General features: G+C 44.6%; 1 protein-coding gene across 1 annotated transcript in view; it reads right to left on the bottom strand.

Moving 5' to 3' along the window:
* Positions 1–629: 629 nt before the first annotated feature.
* LOC118787672 (neuron navigator 2-like) overlaps positions 630–14,494 on the bottom strand; it is a 96,338-nt gene continuing 82,473 nt past the window's right edge. Inside the window, exons 23-40 of the mRNA XM_036543237.1 lie at positions 14,057–14,140; positions 13,811–13,922; positions 13,126–13,283; positions 12,495–12,518; positions 11,364–11,372; positions 10,672–10,844; positions 10,211–10,364; positions 9,476–9,635; positions 9,172–9,269; positions 8,750–8,845; positions 8,443–8,611; positions 5,985–6,220; positions 5,468–5,622; positions 5,224–5,295; positions 4,524–4,720; positions 4,279–4,397; positions 3,904–4,107; positions 630–3,264 (exon numbers count right to left, since the gene is read on the bottom strand). Of these exons, the coding sequence (XP_036399130.1) occupies positions 3,139–3,264; positions 3,904–4,107; positions 4,279–4,397; positions 4,524–4,720; positions 5,224–5,295; positions 5,468–5,622; positions 5,985–6,220; positions 8,443–8,611; positions 8,750–8,845; positions 9,172–9,269; positions 9,476–9,635; positions 10,211–10,364; positions 10,672–10,844; positions 11,364–11,372; positions 12,495–12,518; positions 13,126–13,283; positions 13,811–13,922; positions 14,057–14,140 (2,346 nt within the window). The 3' untranslated portion in view covers positions 630–3,138. The remainder of the gene's footprint in view (positions 3,265–3,903; positions 4,108–4,278; positions 4,398–4,523; positions 4,721–5,223; positions 5,296–5,467; positions 5,623–5,984; positions 6,221–8,442; positions 8,612–8,749; positions 8,846–9,171; positions 9,270–9,475; positions 9,636–10,210; positions 10,365–10,671; positions 10,845–11,363; positions 11,373–12,494; positions 12,519–13,125; positions 13,284–13,810; positions 13,923–14,056; positions 14,141–14,494) is intronic.

Raw genomic sequence — 14,494 nt, forward strand, 5'->3', positions numbered from 1 at the left:
TGTCTTGGATGTAAAAGCTGGTACATCTCACCAAGTGAAAATATCTTATCCCACAGCCAATGTAATAAAGGAACTGCTTCAGATAATCATATAGACTTCCTGCTATACTTCTATATCTATGACCCCTTTTTTTACTTTAAATAGGCACTACAGTACAAAAATACAATCTCACCTCTGTCCATTCCCCTTAACATACAAGAGGCATTGCATCAGGACTCTGTAAAATGTTCTCCTATTTTGATACAGATACCACATACACAATAACTCCATCATCATGGTGCAATGTATCACTCCTGAAACAGATGGTGCCACATGGTTAAGCTTGCACTTGGATGCCTGGCAATAGCAGGTAACTCATCTAATCACAGCTGAAATTTCCCTAATGCATCTAGTGAATATAAAATGTGAATGATTAGACAATTAGACAAGATACAAAAGTCTAGTTCATAACATTCCATCTCTGTTGTCTTTTTATTTTAACTGAGGCTAGCAAGAACTGAAGATATTGGGAGAACATTACAAATTAAAATTCAGTAACCAAATATATCCTTGTGGAACAAATTCATGCACAAAATTATATAAAAAACTGTCAGTGCGACAAGTAATAAATAAGCATTCATTTATTGAATGATGAAATAATTTAAGACTGGTACAGTGATCAAATTTATTCTTGAGGGACCCACGTGATATGTGACTGACCAATACTGACAAACCTGAAAGACTTGTGTGGATGAATGCAGCGCATATGCAAAATACGAATTTTCTAGTTTAGTTCAAAAATGGCTAGAAAAATTCATCGAAATGCAGCATGGTAGTCAAATATTTACAGTTTTTTTATGTTATAAAGACAGACGTACATAGCAAAATACACATTCATTACCAGACTGTTTGACATTTAAAGAACTAGATTCAACAACAACCTTCCGTAAAACCTCAGCATCCAGCCTCACGCGGGGTAAAAAATTCACAAGTAGACAAACAACTAAACATTTTTATGTGCTTGCATTGGCTATAACGAACAAAACTCTCCCAAAATGTACAGAAAAATGCTAATTAAAACACAGACCCCAGAATTATTCACATGTCTATGTACTTGCTGTACAGTTCTTGGCAGTACTGAAAACACAAGGAAACTATTTGGCTTCCACGGAAAATTCAGAATGAATATTGCATAGACTTGGTAACTCAGAACACTCAAAATGAGCAGGTGAAACAGACAGATCATGGTAGAACTGCATGGGATACAACTGAAGCCAGGCATCAACCCAACACACACAGATTTTAAAACCATCGTGCAGGTCTCTAAAGGGAAATATATCATTACTTTTCTCAATAAAAGTGATGTTGAGAATGCCACACACACACTGAATAAGGGTGGCCACACTATCAATTCTCCGGAGCATACTCCAAGACACACCATTTGTGTTAAAGCATTTCTTGCTGCTCTTGACCTTTCCCAACAGAGACATCAGGATTTGAGATTGGTTCTCAACGCTACTTCTTTGAAATAAGAATCTTTCTTAAACCCAAATGAGAAGAATCAAAAAAGAAAAAAAATGAAGTAGCATCTTTGCCCTCACCCATTACATAGCATGCTTACCTAAAAGACACAGCAGCAAATGAGTCAGGTGTCACATTTCATGCAGCATCATCATTCTGTCACAACTTTCAAACACCCAAAAAATGGAAACGACAACAACATTAAGTTCAAAGGCTCATGAGGTATACATACAACACCTACACTGATGCAGTCTTCCTTTCCAAATTTGCTCTTAAATCTGTACAGTACATTGTGAACAGGAGCACTAGCTGAGCACCAGTCCAAGCCTTTTCTCACGCCCACAGATTGGCAGAGATACACATTTTTTCTAGGCTGCTACTAGGGACAAAGCAAACTTGAGAAAAAGTGCAAGACTCCAGGAAAGCTCCCGCTCTCAGCTAGCTGTGAAGGCCTGATATGGCTCCTGAAAGGCTGCCTCCACTTCACGTCCAATGACATGGCATTTGATATTAAGAACATCTCAGCATCTCAGTTCTTCCAGAGCAGAGTCCCAGGAGGGTGACAACACAGCCCTGTATAGTATGTACAAAAATATGAAACCAACGGTAGTACATGTTAACTTAATTATTAAAAAAGTGGTAAGGCATTATTTTGCACCAAGTTTAGCACCAGGCTTGGGCTGCTAGTTTGAGGGAATGCACATTGGTCAAGCTGCCTGAGCTTGTGGACTCTGCAGCAACTGCAGCTATGCATACGCAATAAGCTATGCATAAGACAATGCTACCCTGCTGCAGATGTTGTATGTCCCTACGAGGTAAAGACACATGACCAATGCAATGCCAATGGTGACTGTGCTTGAAAGACCAGTTTAAAGCCACTGGAACTGGACAAACAGATCAATCTGTTGAAACAAATGATGAAAACATAGATTCCAAACTGTAACCATTGCTCCCTTGAGGAAACAGACAGCCTTCCCAGTTCAATTGCTTTTGTTTTTTTTTTTTGTTCATTTTTTGTTTGTTTATTAACACATTGAAATGGGTCACCAAATGATATAGATAAAATCTCTGAAGCTCTGAATATGACACCTTGTACAGCTTCAGTTGTCTGGCTGAATCACATGCTGCAACTCCTATTGGCTCTAAACAACTCTGTCAGCTTTGGAAAGGTGTGGTTGCTCAACAAGCCTGGATGGTGCACAGCCAAGGCAAGTGGTGGAGCAGTATATTACAGGGAACAGATTCAAGAGATCTTACTCAGCAGCACCCTCTGCAGGTGAGAAGAGAGCACTACAAAAAAAGCTGTCAGGGGTCTGGGACAGTTTGGTTCACAGCAGCATAGGCAACGGTTCCAGCTGAATGATACAGGTATGATGCTTAGCTCCACATTTCCAAATGTTATTTAGCTCTTAACACATATGACGTGGTAAACCTGGGATAACAAAAACATTTTTACAAATACTTTGTAAAAACAGACTAGTGCACATTTTTTTCCATTTACAAAAGTTGCTGTTTTAAAACCATGGGTTTCCCGCACCCATTGTTGCTAACAGTTACACTGGCCAGCTCTCACTGCTCACTCTAACATACAGGCGATTTTCTTATCTATTTTTTTTTCTTTTTTAGAGAGGACGGCATTCACAGCGTCGACTCCAATGACGAGTCCAAGATGTCATCGTGGTGACTGTTGCTATTGGAATCGCTGTCATAGCTCTGGGGGCTGGAGCAGTTGGCCGCTTCCTGGAGTCTCATGAGCATGTTCATCTAGGAATGACAGTGAAGAGTGGGTTTAAGCATGCAAGAATGTGCATTCACAGACACCCAATTCTACATTAGCCAGCATGACTGCTGTCTTTTTTTGGACTTTAGCAAATCACTTCAGTGAAAAAGATACATAACTACATTTGTGTCTAACCATGGCCTGTCTTTCGATTATTTAAACAAACATAATCAGCTGGTTTTCAACTTCCATTTCAACAGCTGTGAGCCACTTTTCTTTGTCTTTCATTTGCCCTGGAGGAAACTCCCTGCAGCTGTTGCTGTCTCATTAAGTGTCAGAGCAGCGTCTGGGCCTGGTACAGTAAGGAAGTAGCGTCACACTAAGCGGCTTCATTTTTATGGTGTTAATGTCCTTCCAAAGATCTTAATCCAGCTGGTATTTGGCATATATTATGGCTGACAAGTGTCCCAGAAAAATGCTTACAGACATGTTACATGCATAGCTAATCTACTAGAGCTAGGTCACTGATAAACATTCAACCATCCCGACCAAACAAGGGGGCTTCATTCACTGGCAGATATATCTGCCCTGCCCAGATGAGCTGAGCTCTTTGATGCCTGCAGCTGCACTGACCCTGTACAGTCACAGGGAAAGTGTGAGACAGAGGGGCTGTTTCCACTCACCAGGGGGTCTCCCTCGGTGTCACTCTGTGGGACCTGCTTGGTGTGGCAGCCCTCTCGGGAGAGGGAGAAGCCGTCGAAGCCCACATCCTCGGGCCGCAGCTGCAGGAGTGGGGGCCACTCGTGCTGCTGGGGGCTAGCCGCCCAAGGGTACGTCTCCATCACCCACTTGGCTGGGTCCTCCCAGGGTGCTCTTCTCCCATACAGCTGACAGAGGGAGAAGGGTCGCCATTTACACCGTGAAACGCATAATTTGTCATAATCTGTCATACCTTATACAGCAATGAAGACTGCTACTGCTTGGCTTTAGACAGCCACAACATTCAACAGTTCTGGGCTGAACCTCCCAACCAATCAGAGCAGAGTCCTGCATGGTACCTGCAGCCCCTCCCGGACAGCCTCCAGCATGTAAGGAATGATGGAGTAGTTCCACAGGTCTGTGAACCACACCCTGGAACCGTCCACATCAATGGGGCAGGACAGGAAGAGGCGTGGCCCTGGGACAAAGGAAGCCAGGTGTCAGTTGAAAAGCCTCAGCTGTCTGACGATGAGTGGTTGTGAACCCAACACGAGTCCTACAATGAACTGTTACATATGCAGGATGTTGCCGTTTTTATCCTCACCAATGGTGACGTCAGAGGAGCTGTGGGTCTCCAGGAAGCGGTTGAGGTGGTGCCAAACGTGTGGAATCCACTCGATGATCTTCACCAGCTCCATGTTTCGTATGCGGCTGTTGATCTCTGTCTCCAGCAGCTTCCGCCGCAAGAAGCGGCCCAGGAAGCCCTTCACCGGCTCCGTGTGATTGGCGCACAGCACCCACCTGACATAAGCCGCAAGCACAGACAATGCCTCAGAGGATGCCTGCTCTACGGCTAATCCTGCACAATTCTGAGACATCCATTACTAAATACTACCCCCCAGTGGAGGAGCAAGAAAAGTGCATGCAATAAGCTCAAAAATGCAGGAATTGCATTTTCTCAGCTTTATGCATAACTTTATGCAGAAAATATTTTTTAATCATATATGTTACATCTCCTGTTAATTTCAGTGGCATCTGAACCCCTGCTGTAAGGCAACAAACTAAACCATGTGCTTACCAAATCAGTCAAAGCTCACTGCAATTAGATTTAATGTGGACTTCAGAGTAAGGCTTCCATATAATATTATAATGCTCTTACATTTACATTTATTTATCTTACAGTTCATAACTTTAATAACTATCATGATTTACACTTATGTACCAGGTCCAGACATTGAAATATAAAGACCTCTCCCTTACATTTTGAAATACTAGTCTCTGAAATGAAAAATAAAATGGTATACCTGAAGTTGTGGTGAAGTTGTAGATTTGGAGTTGATGATGTTGCCTGATTCATTGTGCCAATGATATAGGGGCTGTGCAAAAAGAAATATAAATAAGACTAGAGATTAAGACAAGAAACTGAAAGACACACAACAACACCAAAAAACCTTGCACCATAGAGAAAGCAGCAGCAAGCGGCCACTTTTCCATGTTGTTCTAACGCTGTGTTAACTTTGCGTGTACGTTGCGAGGCTGTAGACTCACCAGCGGTGGTACTTGCAGTTGAGCAGGCCATTGAAGATCTCCCCCAGCGAGCCGACATGGTGCAAGTTATCCAGGATGACCACCAGGGGCATGTCCACGGCGTGCCTCTCGCTGTTGCACTGGTCAGCCAGGTTGGACAGGTACTGACGCAGCTCCTGGACGCCCACAGGGACACGCGGTTCAGTATGGCAGTCATGGGGTGCGTGAGTCACATTATAGCACATAAAGAGGTGTCTTATCAATTACATTAGGAAGGCTATGATGTTCAATTTGTTCAACATGGACATGCTAAAGCGAGAGTGACTCTGGGCTGGAATTCAGTCAAATGTGAGAGGGGGTCTTTGTGCAATATCTGATACAATCTGATACACAATACTAATACCTTTCTTACTCACAATACTGAGCACTAAGGACCCCAGCAATGCTGACATGAGTGTTTAATGGAAAATGCAAGTGAAAATTGCTGAGCAAAGGCTTTGTGATGATTAGCAGTGGACAGCGGTGGCGGGCGCTGGACCTTGCTGGACTTGTGGTCCACGTTGAAGGTGGCGATGGCGCCGTCGGCCACCTCCTGGCCCTCGCACAGCACCATATACTCGGCCAGCCGGCAGGCCAGGTAGGTCTTGCCGGTGCCGCTGGGGCCTGACAGGATGATGCGCCGGTGCTCCTGCAGCAGTGACACGTAGCGTTGAAGCATGGGCTTGGGGATCAGTGTCTCGAACACCAGGCTGTCCTGGCTGTGCTCTGACACACCTGCAGGGGGCGACAGAGAGCACTGTCAGGCAGGGCCACAGGGGGAGGCCGCACTGTCAGCGCAGTGGTTATACTTCACAATACACAGATATGCATCTCACATAACACATCTGCTTTTCAAAGGAGATTTTACTGTGTGGAAGTATGTCATGAATAGGTACCAATTTTTATTACACTGATCATGTTTTATTTGCTCTTGCAACTGTTGTCACTAAAGAGAGTAGGCAGAAATTTAATGCACTTAACATTGTTTAGACAAGAAATTCCATTTGATAACATAACATGTTTCATCCTGGAGATCTTACAACTCCTTATCCTAAATGCTCATACTGTTTTGTGTTTCTCCTCTATGTATTTATTCTGAATGAGTGCCATGCTACCAGCACTGTAAATCATCTCTCTTAAGGCCAGGGCAAGCCTAAGTAATAGGTAAATGTGTTGCCATGTTGTCACATGAATAAATCACACATTATATGCTTCCCTATGGTGGATGGGATCTGGGAATCTGGGAAATATGGTGACATCTTGCACAATGGCACAAGGTTTGCAGCCTGTTTGTTATAACAGAGTCACAATCCTGCCAGCCTGACAGGGGATAAGCTTCTGCAGATAAATCAAAACCTTCCTGACATTTTCAGAACACTAGTAGAGCAAGGCCAGGAACCTCTCAACACACCCAAGTCTGTGTGCTGTGCATTAATAGTAATGAGGCTGTGTCAAATTAACCCTTGATCATGTCACTGCAGCAGAACTACAAATACAGTTCATTGTGGCAAATCATTCATTGTGGAAAATCTGTAGCAGTTGCTATCAGCTGTGTGCATCCTTTTGTAAGGAGCAGGGCTTGTAACTGAAAGGTTGCTGGTTCCCAGCTGGGGCACTGCTGCCGTACCCTTGGGCAAGGTAATTACATCAGCAAACATCCAGCTGCAAAAATGGATAAAATTGTAAGTTGCTCTGGACAAGACCGTCTGTTAAATGACAATAATGTGATGTAACATACACTGGGGTCCAAAATTATTGGGACACTCACTTTTTTTTCTGAAAACCTATTTTGCTGCATATTCCATCAGACATTGGGAAAGTCATATTTATGTCAATGTCAATTTCAGCTTCATCTTCTGTGACCATGTTCCAACCTTGTTAGGTTTAAAATTGTTTCTTGCTGCCGCCTTTACCTTGACGCTCATTGCGCCGTTTGAAGTTGTTGAGGTTTGCCGTTTGAAAGTGTATCGTATTAGTTGCCCTATAGGCTGTAATTGTACAAATCTAATAGTACTGTGTCCTCAAACAGACCTTGCTCTCAGCTGAGAACTGTCTCATTGTGGAACTGTACACATCCTGTCCCCGTACTGTCGCTATACTTGCTGTATGCACTTTTGTAAGTCGCTTTGGATAAAAGTGTCTGCTAAATAAATAAATGTAAATGTTTATATAGGCTTCAGTATGAGTGTTCAATTAGAGGGCAGGGCAATGCTCAATCAGGCCTAATTGAAGTGATGGTCATTTTTGTTCACTTGTCTGCACTCAATAAGTATGTAGGTACCTTTTAAAATTAAGTTACTGTCATGGAATTGTCAGTTTGTTTGGCAGAATTATTGTCATACATATTATTAAAATGTTGGAAATAAGGGTAGTCATCAGGCAATCGTGTGCCAACCACAAGGAGATGTTTTGAAAATGTTAACAGTTGCCAAAACATGTAACTGTTTTCGCCACACCATAAATTAGGTTCGAGTGATAAAACTAATAGCTACATGGACACATCCACACTTAACCACAAAATGCCCAGGTGTCCCAATAATTTTGGACCCTAGTGTACATCAGCAGGATCAATAGGTAATGACTATACAGCTCTGTGCAGTGAGACATTCACATTTATGCTTAGTCATTTTGCAGATGCTCTTATCCAGAACAACTTACAAAAGTGAAGACTTCTCTTAGGTTAGTCTAGACACCTCCGTGACGCTACCTCTGTAACAACCGATAGCAGGAGTCATTACATAACATGAGGCATGCTAAGTGACACAGTAGGAGAAAGAGGGAGTTTGAGGATATAGTTTTTACTTAGCAAATACATTCAAGGATGTAGTATGAGTTATCAGACTGCGGGATCAGCTGAACTAAGATGGGGTTTGAACAGGTGAGTTTTCAGTCTGAGGTAGAGAGATGTGTCTTAAGAGGAAGCAGGACTGGCAGACAGAGCGATTTGAGGCCTGTACCCTTCAGAGTGACGGAGATGGTGTTGTTCTCTCCAACCAGGTAGCCACAGGGGAGCAGCTCGGGGGTCTCAGTCCCGCCCGTGCGGTGGATGTCCCCGATGCTGTACCCCGCCACGCTGTCTGAATTCAGGCCCAGCTGGCCAACAGGGTCCACGTGGATGATGTACTCCTGTGGGACAGGGGCAGCAGCCAGGGACTTGTGATGCAGTTTGGTTTACTGCACCGCATTCCAAAACTGAGGACCAGCACAACACAGGCTTGACTGTGGAATGATTGAAATGGTAAGTGAGGGTTTTTCAGGTTTTACCTTGAAAAGGCGTCTGACCACCCCGTCCAGGACATCCCACTTGGTTTTGCCACTGACTCCGATGCAGCCTATCAGGAAGTGGCGAGGCCTACACTCCTGCTCCATCAAAGGTGAATTGATTAGGGATTCTGATATTACATGTCTCAGTGGTATTCGGTACATTCATGCATCTCAGAGTTTACTTTTTTATGTATCTTTCTCAGAGATTGTCTTTCAGTATATATACTGTATACATCAAGACATCACTTTTCATTATAAAACTCAGAGGTTACTTTGAATACATCTATGCATCTGTCTCAGAAGATACTTTCCTGTAGATGTATGTATTTGTCTCAGAGGTTATCTTTCAGCAGATGTATGCATTTTTCTCAGAGGTTATTCTTCAGTAGATGTATTTATCTGTAAGTATGTATGTATCTGACCTCTCTGCATTTGATGTCTTTCTCCAGGCTGACCATGATTTTGACGTGTCGTCCCTCTTTGCGTGTGCCACCTTCTCCATTGTTCTCCAGCAGCATATCTGAGGGGACAGGGGCACGTGTCACACACATTAGTGATAGGCAACACGCAGTGCTCTGTGGTATGAGGACACTCAGACAATCAAATAAGTGCAAAAACACAAGCACACACAAACACACACACACACACACACACACACACGCACACGCACACGCACACGCACAGGCATGTACGCACACACACACACACACACACACACACACTCACCGAGGCTGGTAGACTCGGATAGGCTGAGGCTATGCTGGGACTGTCCCACAGAGAGGTGCTGTGATGAGGAGACAGAGGCCTGTGACGCTGCCCGGCTGCTCCAGCCCTGGCTCTCCAGCTTCAGACGGTCATTCTCTGCCTTCAGCCTCTCGATCTCACACTGCCGAAATGCACAATGGAAGAAACAATCACTCCAATGCCTCCAAAACAGCTCTCACAGGGGGCTTCTCATGATATGACATCCTACATAGCACCCTCAACTTCTGTTTCATCTAGTTCTTGGTAAATCTTGTTTTTGTGGGCAGCAGTGTGGTAATGAGTAGGGCTTATAACCAAAACTTTGTTGATTCAGTTTCCCCCGGGGCACTGCAGGTACATAACTCAAAATTACCTCAGTAAATACTGAACTGTATAAATGGACAACATGGAAAATATAAGAGTGTCTGTTAAATGACAATAATGTAATGTAAATGGTAATGATCTTTGCTGCTCCGTGGCTCCATTCCAGTATCTGATGTTAACCTGAAAGCAGTTCTTGGCTTAAAATGAGAAAAACACCTTTCAGTCAAGCCCATCTCAGCTGCACACATTGAGCCTACAGACAAATTCTTGTCACGAGTGTGAGGTTCCAGTGTGCTCCAATTCAAACTGTGCTCTAGTGTCATCCTTAGGGCCCCACCTGTTTCAGCTGGATGTGGTTCATGGCTACAGTGCAGACCTTGTGGGAGCTCTCACCTGCATGTGGTTCATGGCCTCCCGCAGCTGGTCCAGCTGGTGGGCGGAGCTGAGGGCCTCCAAACGGATGTCAGTCAGCTTCATTTCCTTGTCGCGGAGCTCACTGCGCAGCTGCATGACAGTCTCTGCCTCGCTGTCAGTGCACTCAGAGAGCCTGCAGGGCACGCACATTCTCATCTTACATATCAGTACACACAAACAGTGTTCCCCCTGCGGTTGCAGGAGCAACAAGTGTGACGAAAACCACAGGCAACAGCGGGACATCTCCCTCTCAAACATTCAGCATATTTTACCGAATGGATAAAACTTCTGATTAAAAAGTGTCTGAAATGGCTAACAAAAAAGCACAAATCATTCAGTGATTCTGTGGTGTAATATGACAGTGTGATCTGACTGGCTGGAAGAGACTGGGGGGGACACATGCAGTGTGTTCGGTCTGGGAGAGGGGCGTAGGCACGTACAGCGAGTTGGAATGGGAGGTCCTCATGACAGGCGTGGATGCTGCCGAGCCGTTGTGGGGGAGCTTGGGGGATGAGGGAAGGGACGAGTCAGTCATCTCCTCGATGTCGGAGTGTGAGGACGCCGACTTCGGGGACTTCTTCTTGCTGAACGCCTGCTTGAAGGAGCTCCGCAGCTGCAACACAAAGCAGAGCCAGACGTGACCACCACATGGGACATGGACAACCAAATGACAACATTTGCAGAATGTTGGCAGAACATAGGAGAAAGGTTGGCAAAAGGTAGAAGTGACTCAGACCTGCTGAATAGCAACTTTGCTAAACAATTTTATTTAGAGTACCTTTAATCAGAGACATATAGATAGAGAACAGTGCCTACCTTAATTTAATGAAAGCCCTTCATTTTCTCTGCCTCAGAGTGTATATCCATCCTAGGCTGAACCCTTAACCTAAACTGTACCTTACCAAATAAATATATACATAGTACAATCTAAGAGGCAGCTAAGCAAGGTATGCCTTTCACTGTCTGAAAATTTTACAAATGTAACACTACAATATTTGTGTTTTATATCAAACAGTCACTTTTAGATATAGCTGGGAGAAGCACATTTTAAAGAGAAAACAGGAGAGGGTTAGTAAAATAAAAAGTGTTGGGTTAGCAGGGTTAAGCAGTTTGTTACAACAAACAGTCTTACCTCATACACCTGCCATATGACGCGAAGCACAAGAGGAAATGGGAAAAAAAAGACACAAAACAGTACAAAATGAGTCCGGGAGCGGTCGGCCATTTTCAGTCATGTGACTGGCTGGCTGACTCTGTTTGGCTGTGTTAAGGTTGCCTGCATGGTTCTACAGTGTGGTCGGGGGACAGGCCAGTGTACCATGAGATGTTATGACTTGCATGGCTGGAGCCAGAATGGAAAATTAAATTGCTGTTACCACTGGAGTGGAATCATACAGCGCAGCAGGTTTGGGCGCCATAGCTGAGGTCTCATGATAAACTGACTCATCCTCTCTCACAGAGTCCAGTGCTTCCCCTGGGGCTGTGAGCAGGCATGACTGTGTGAAGCCTGAGGCCACTGGCTGCCAGAGTATTGTGTATGCATGCGATGCACTCACAAACAGGATGACAAAGTCCAAAAGTGGGTGGTGGTGAATTCTAAGGCTGTGACCACTGCCAAATTCGCCACAGTAACATGCCAGTCCTGAATAGTAACAGCAGAAACACTGGAGTCCCTGACAGAGGGCCTATGGCAATGACCAAAACAATGTCACACTACATCCATAGGATTATGGGAAACCTGAGGGATCTACACACGATGGCTTCAGACGTCCCAGTAGCTAGCTAACTCAAGCACACCAAGCACAGCTCAGATAGCCTCTAAAAGCACTCCAGTATGCCAAGCGGCTCTATCAATGGCATCTAGTTGTTCTCTGAAAAAAATAACCCAGTGAAAGTGTTTGTTTGAACATAGTAGGCATATATTGATCTCCCTTGTACGGTCCATGTTTTTAATTTGAGCACATTCATCCACCCAAACACCATCCCTTGGTTTATTTTTAATTTATGAAGTCCTTCAGAGAACCCTGAATGAATTCCAAGCTCCATGATGTATGTAGGCAACAGAATAGGACAGGCTCTCCAGGGCTTTTCATTCTGTTTTTATGTTACTGTTCTAATCCTGAAAAAATCATTCAACAAACCACAGTGACTGTGGCAGATCCAAACACTACGTAATGGGATGGCAAAAAGCATTGGCAAGGTTTCTGTTGCTTACAGACATTGGCAAAAAAGCTATTGTTCTCTGGACACTAGGGTGCTTCACCTTCCCTCCTGTGCAGGACACCGTCTTTACATGACAAGGCAAAAGAACAAACAGGGTGTGAGCTCCACTGACTGTAGGTCAAACCAAAACATAACTATAGGCTCACACCTAGTACACACAGCATCAACCGGGGCTGAAATGAAATGAAAACCCTGACCCACAGGTAATAACAAGTGACACACCTGGCACTAATAACAGCTTCTGTTTGCTTGCTGCAGTGCTATATTGGACACCTGGGCTTTGGCTGTTGTGGTTAGCAAGTGGGTCAAAGCTTTTTACTCCAGCCTCTAATTCACATATAAGGAATGTCCATATTAAGTTTATTCACCTTCTCGCCTGTACAGGAAGACTGAACAGGGACACATGTGAGGAACATAGTGAGGAACACATATGTGAGAGCAGGTGAGTGCAAACACCAGATCACTATCTCTCCAAAGACACAGTGGGAGTTTGCATGAGTAAAAATATTGCATTGCATTTTTCTGGGAACTGGCTTGTCCTGTGGCTTAATACACACAAACAGGACATGCAATTAGGAAAGCATAAAACAGATATCACAAGTTTGGCGCAAGAGGCAAAGCTGTACCAATCATCAGAAATCAGAAATCAGAGACGTGGGGGGTGTACTGACCCAGTTCTTCTTCTTCTTCTTGTTCTTGGCATCCTGGTCCACGTTGCTACCCACGCTGGAGTGACTGGTGGCACTGGTAACGCTGGACACGCTGTCGGAGGAGTGCTGCCTGCGTATGCGCAGGTCTGGCTGTGACTGCGGGACACCGTTTCCTGCAGCTGTGCAGACGCAGAATGAGGAAGAACGATTAGAGGCGGTCTCTGTGGGGCAGCCCATGCTAACAGTTCCAGGGTGGATATTACCATTATAAATGTGCTGTTATTTTATTCATATTCATGACAGCAGCATGTTCTTCTGGTCCGCACACACAACCACTGAAATTCATATACATAACACATACACAAGCACACACAGCCAGTGAAATTCATATACATTTGTCCCATTTTACATCTGTGCATCTGCATTAACCATCAAACCAAAGCTTGTACTGTATGTAAAAAACATAATGAAAAAAAAGATAATGTAATACTATCTAAAGATCTTTGAACCATTCAGTTTTGACCCATAGATAGTGTTTTCTCTTCATATGAAATACAAATGCTCAGAATTGATAGGGTTTTATCACTCTTTGTTATTGCAGGTGAGCCTGTAGCTGGCAGTGAATCACTGAGACTGTCAGGGACACAGAGTGTTCATAGTGTCTGTTCCGAGATGCAACGCTAGAGAGACACCCGCCCGCTCCCACCTTTGCACGTCAACTCCGGGGTGTTGATCACACCGTTGATGGCCGCCTGTGCCACGGCGTTCTGCTTCTTCAGGAACTCGATGGTCTTCCTCAGCTCGCTCAGCTCCGAGTCCTGTGGGAGACGTCGCGTGTTAAACACAACCCTCAGAGTAATGCTGCACGGACCCTGTCCACATGGCGATGCTAGGCTCTGGAATGTGCCATAGCGCAAATCAGAGGGTGTAATGCTCATGAGTTGGCATGTACCTTCTGCTCGGCGGTCATGGTCAGGCTCTGCAGGCGGATGGTCATGTTCCCAAGGCTCTGCTCAAAGGCTGCCACCAGGTGAGCCTGCAAGCACACAGAGACAGGCATGGGTCACACTCCCTGTCCTCTTGGGTGACGGGTCAGAAACGGAAACATTGCCTTGCCCTCTACTGGCCCATTGGCTGGAACTTCTGGCCTGACAGACTGCACAGGCAAGATATAATAAATCTACAAGAGTTGACTGCACACATGCACATGCGCACACACACCATGCACACAACTTAGCTCAACAAGATATTTCTTCATGAAGGCAAACCTGACTTACTTGAAAAAACCCTGGACAGACAGCTATGGGTTATTACACCTGGACAGCTAATAATGAATATGGATATAAATCTTAAGGGTGAAGGTGTGTTCTCACTGTAGTACCTGCCTGGA

Source organism: Megalops cyprinoides, chromosome 13 (assembly GCF_013368585.1).
Source record: "Megalops cyprinoides isolate fMegCyp1 chromosome 13, fMegCyp1.pri, whole genome shotgun sequence".
NCBI classification, from domain to species: Eukaryota; Metazoa; Chordata; class Actinopteri; order Elopiformes; family Megalopidae; genus Megalops; species Megalops cyprinoides.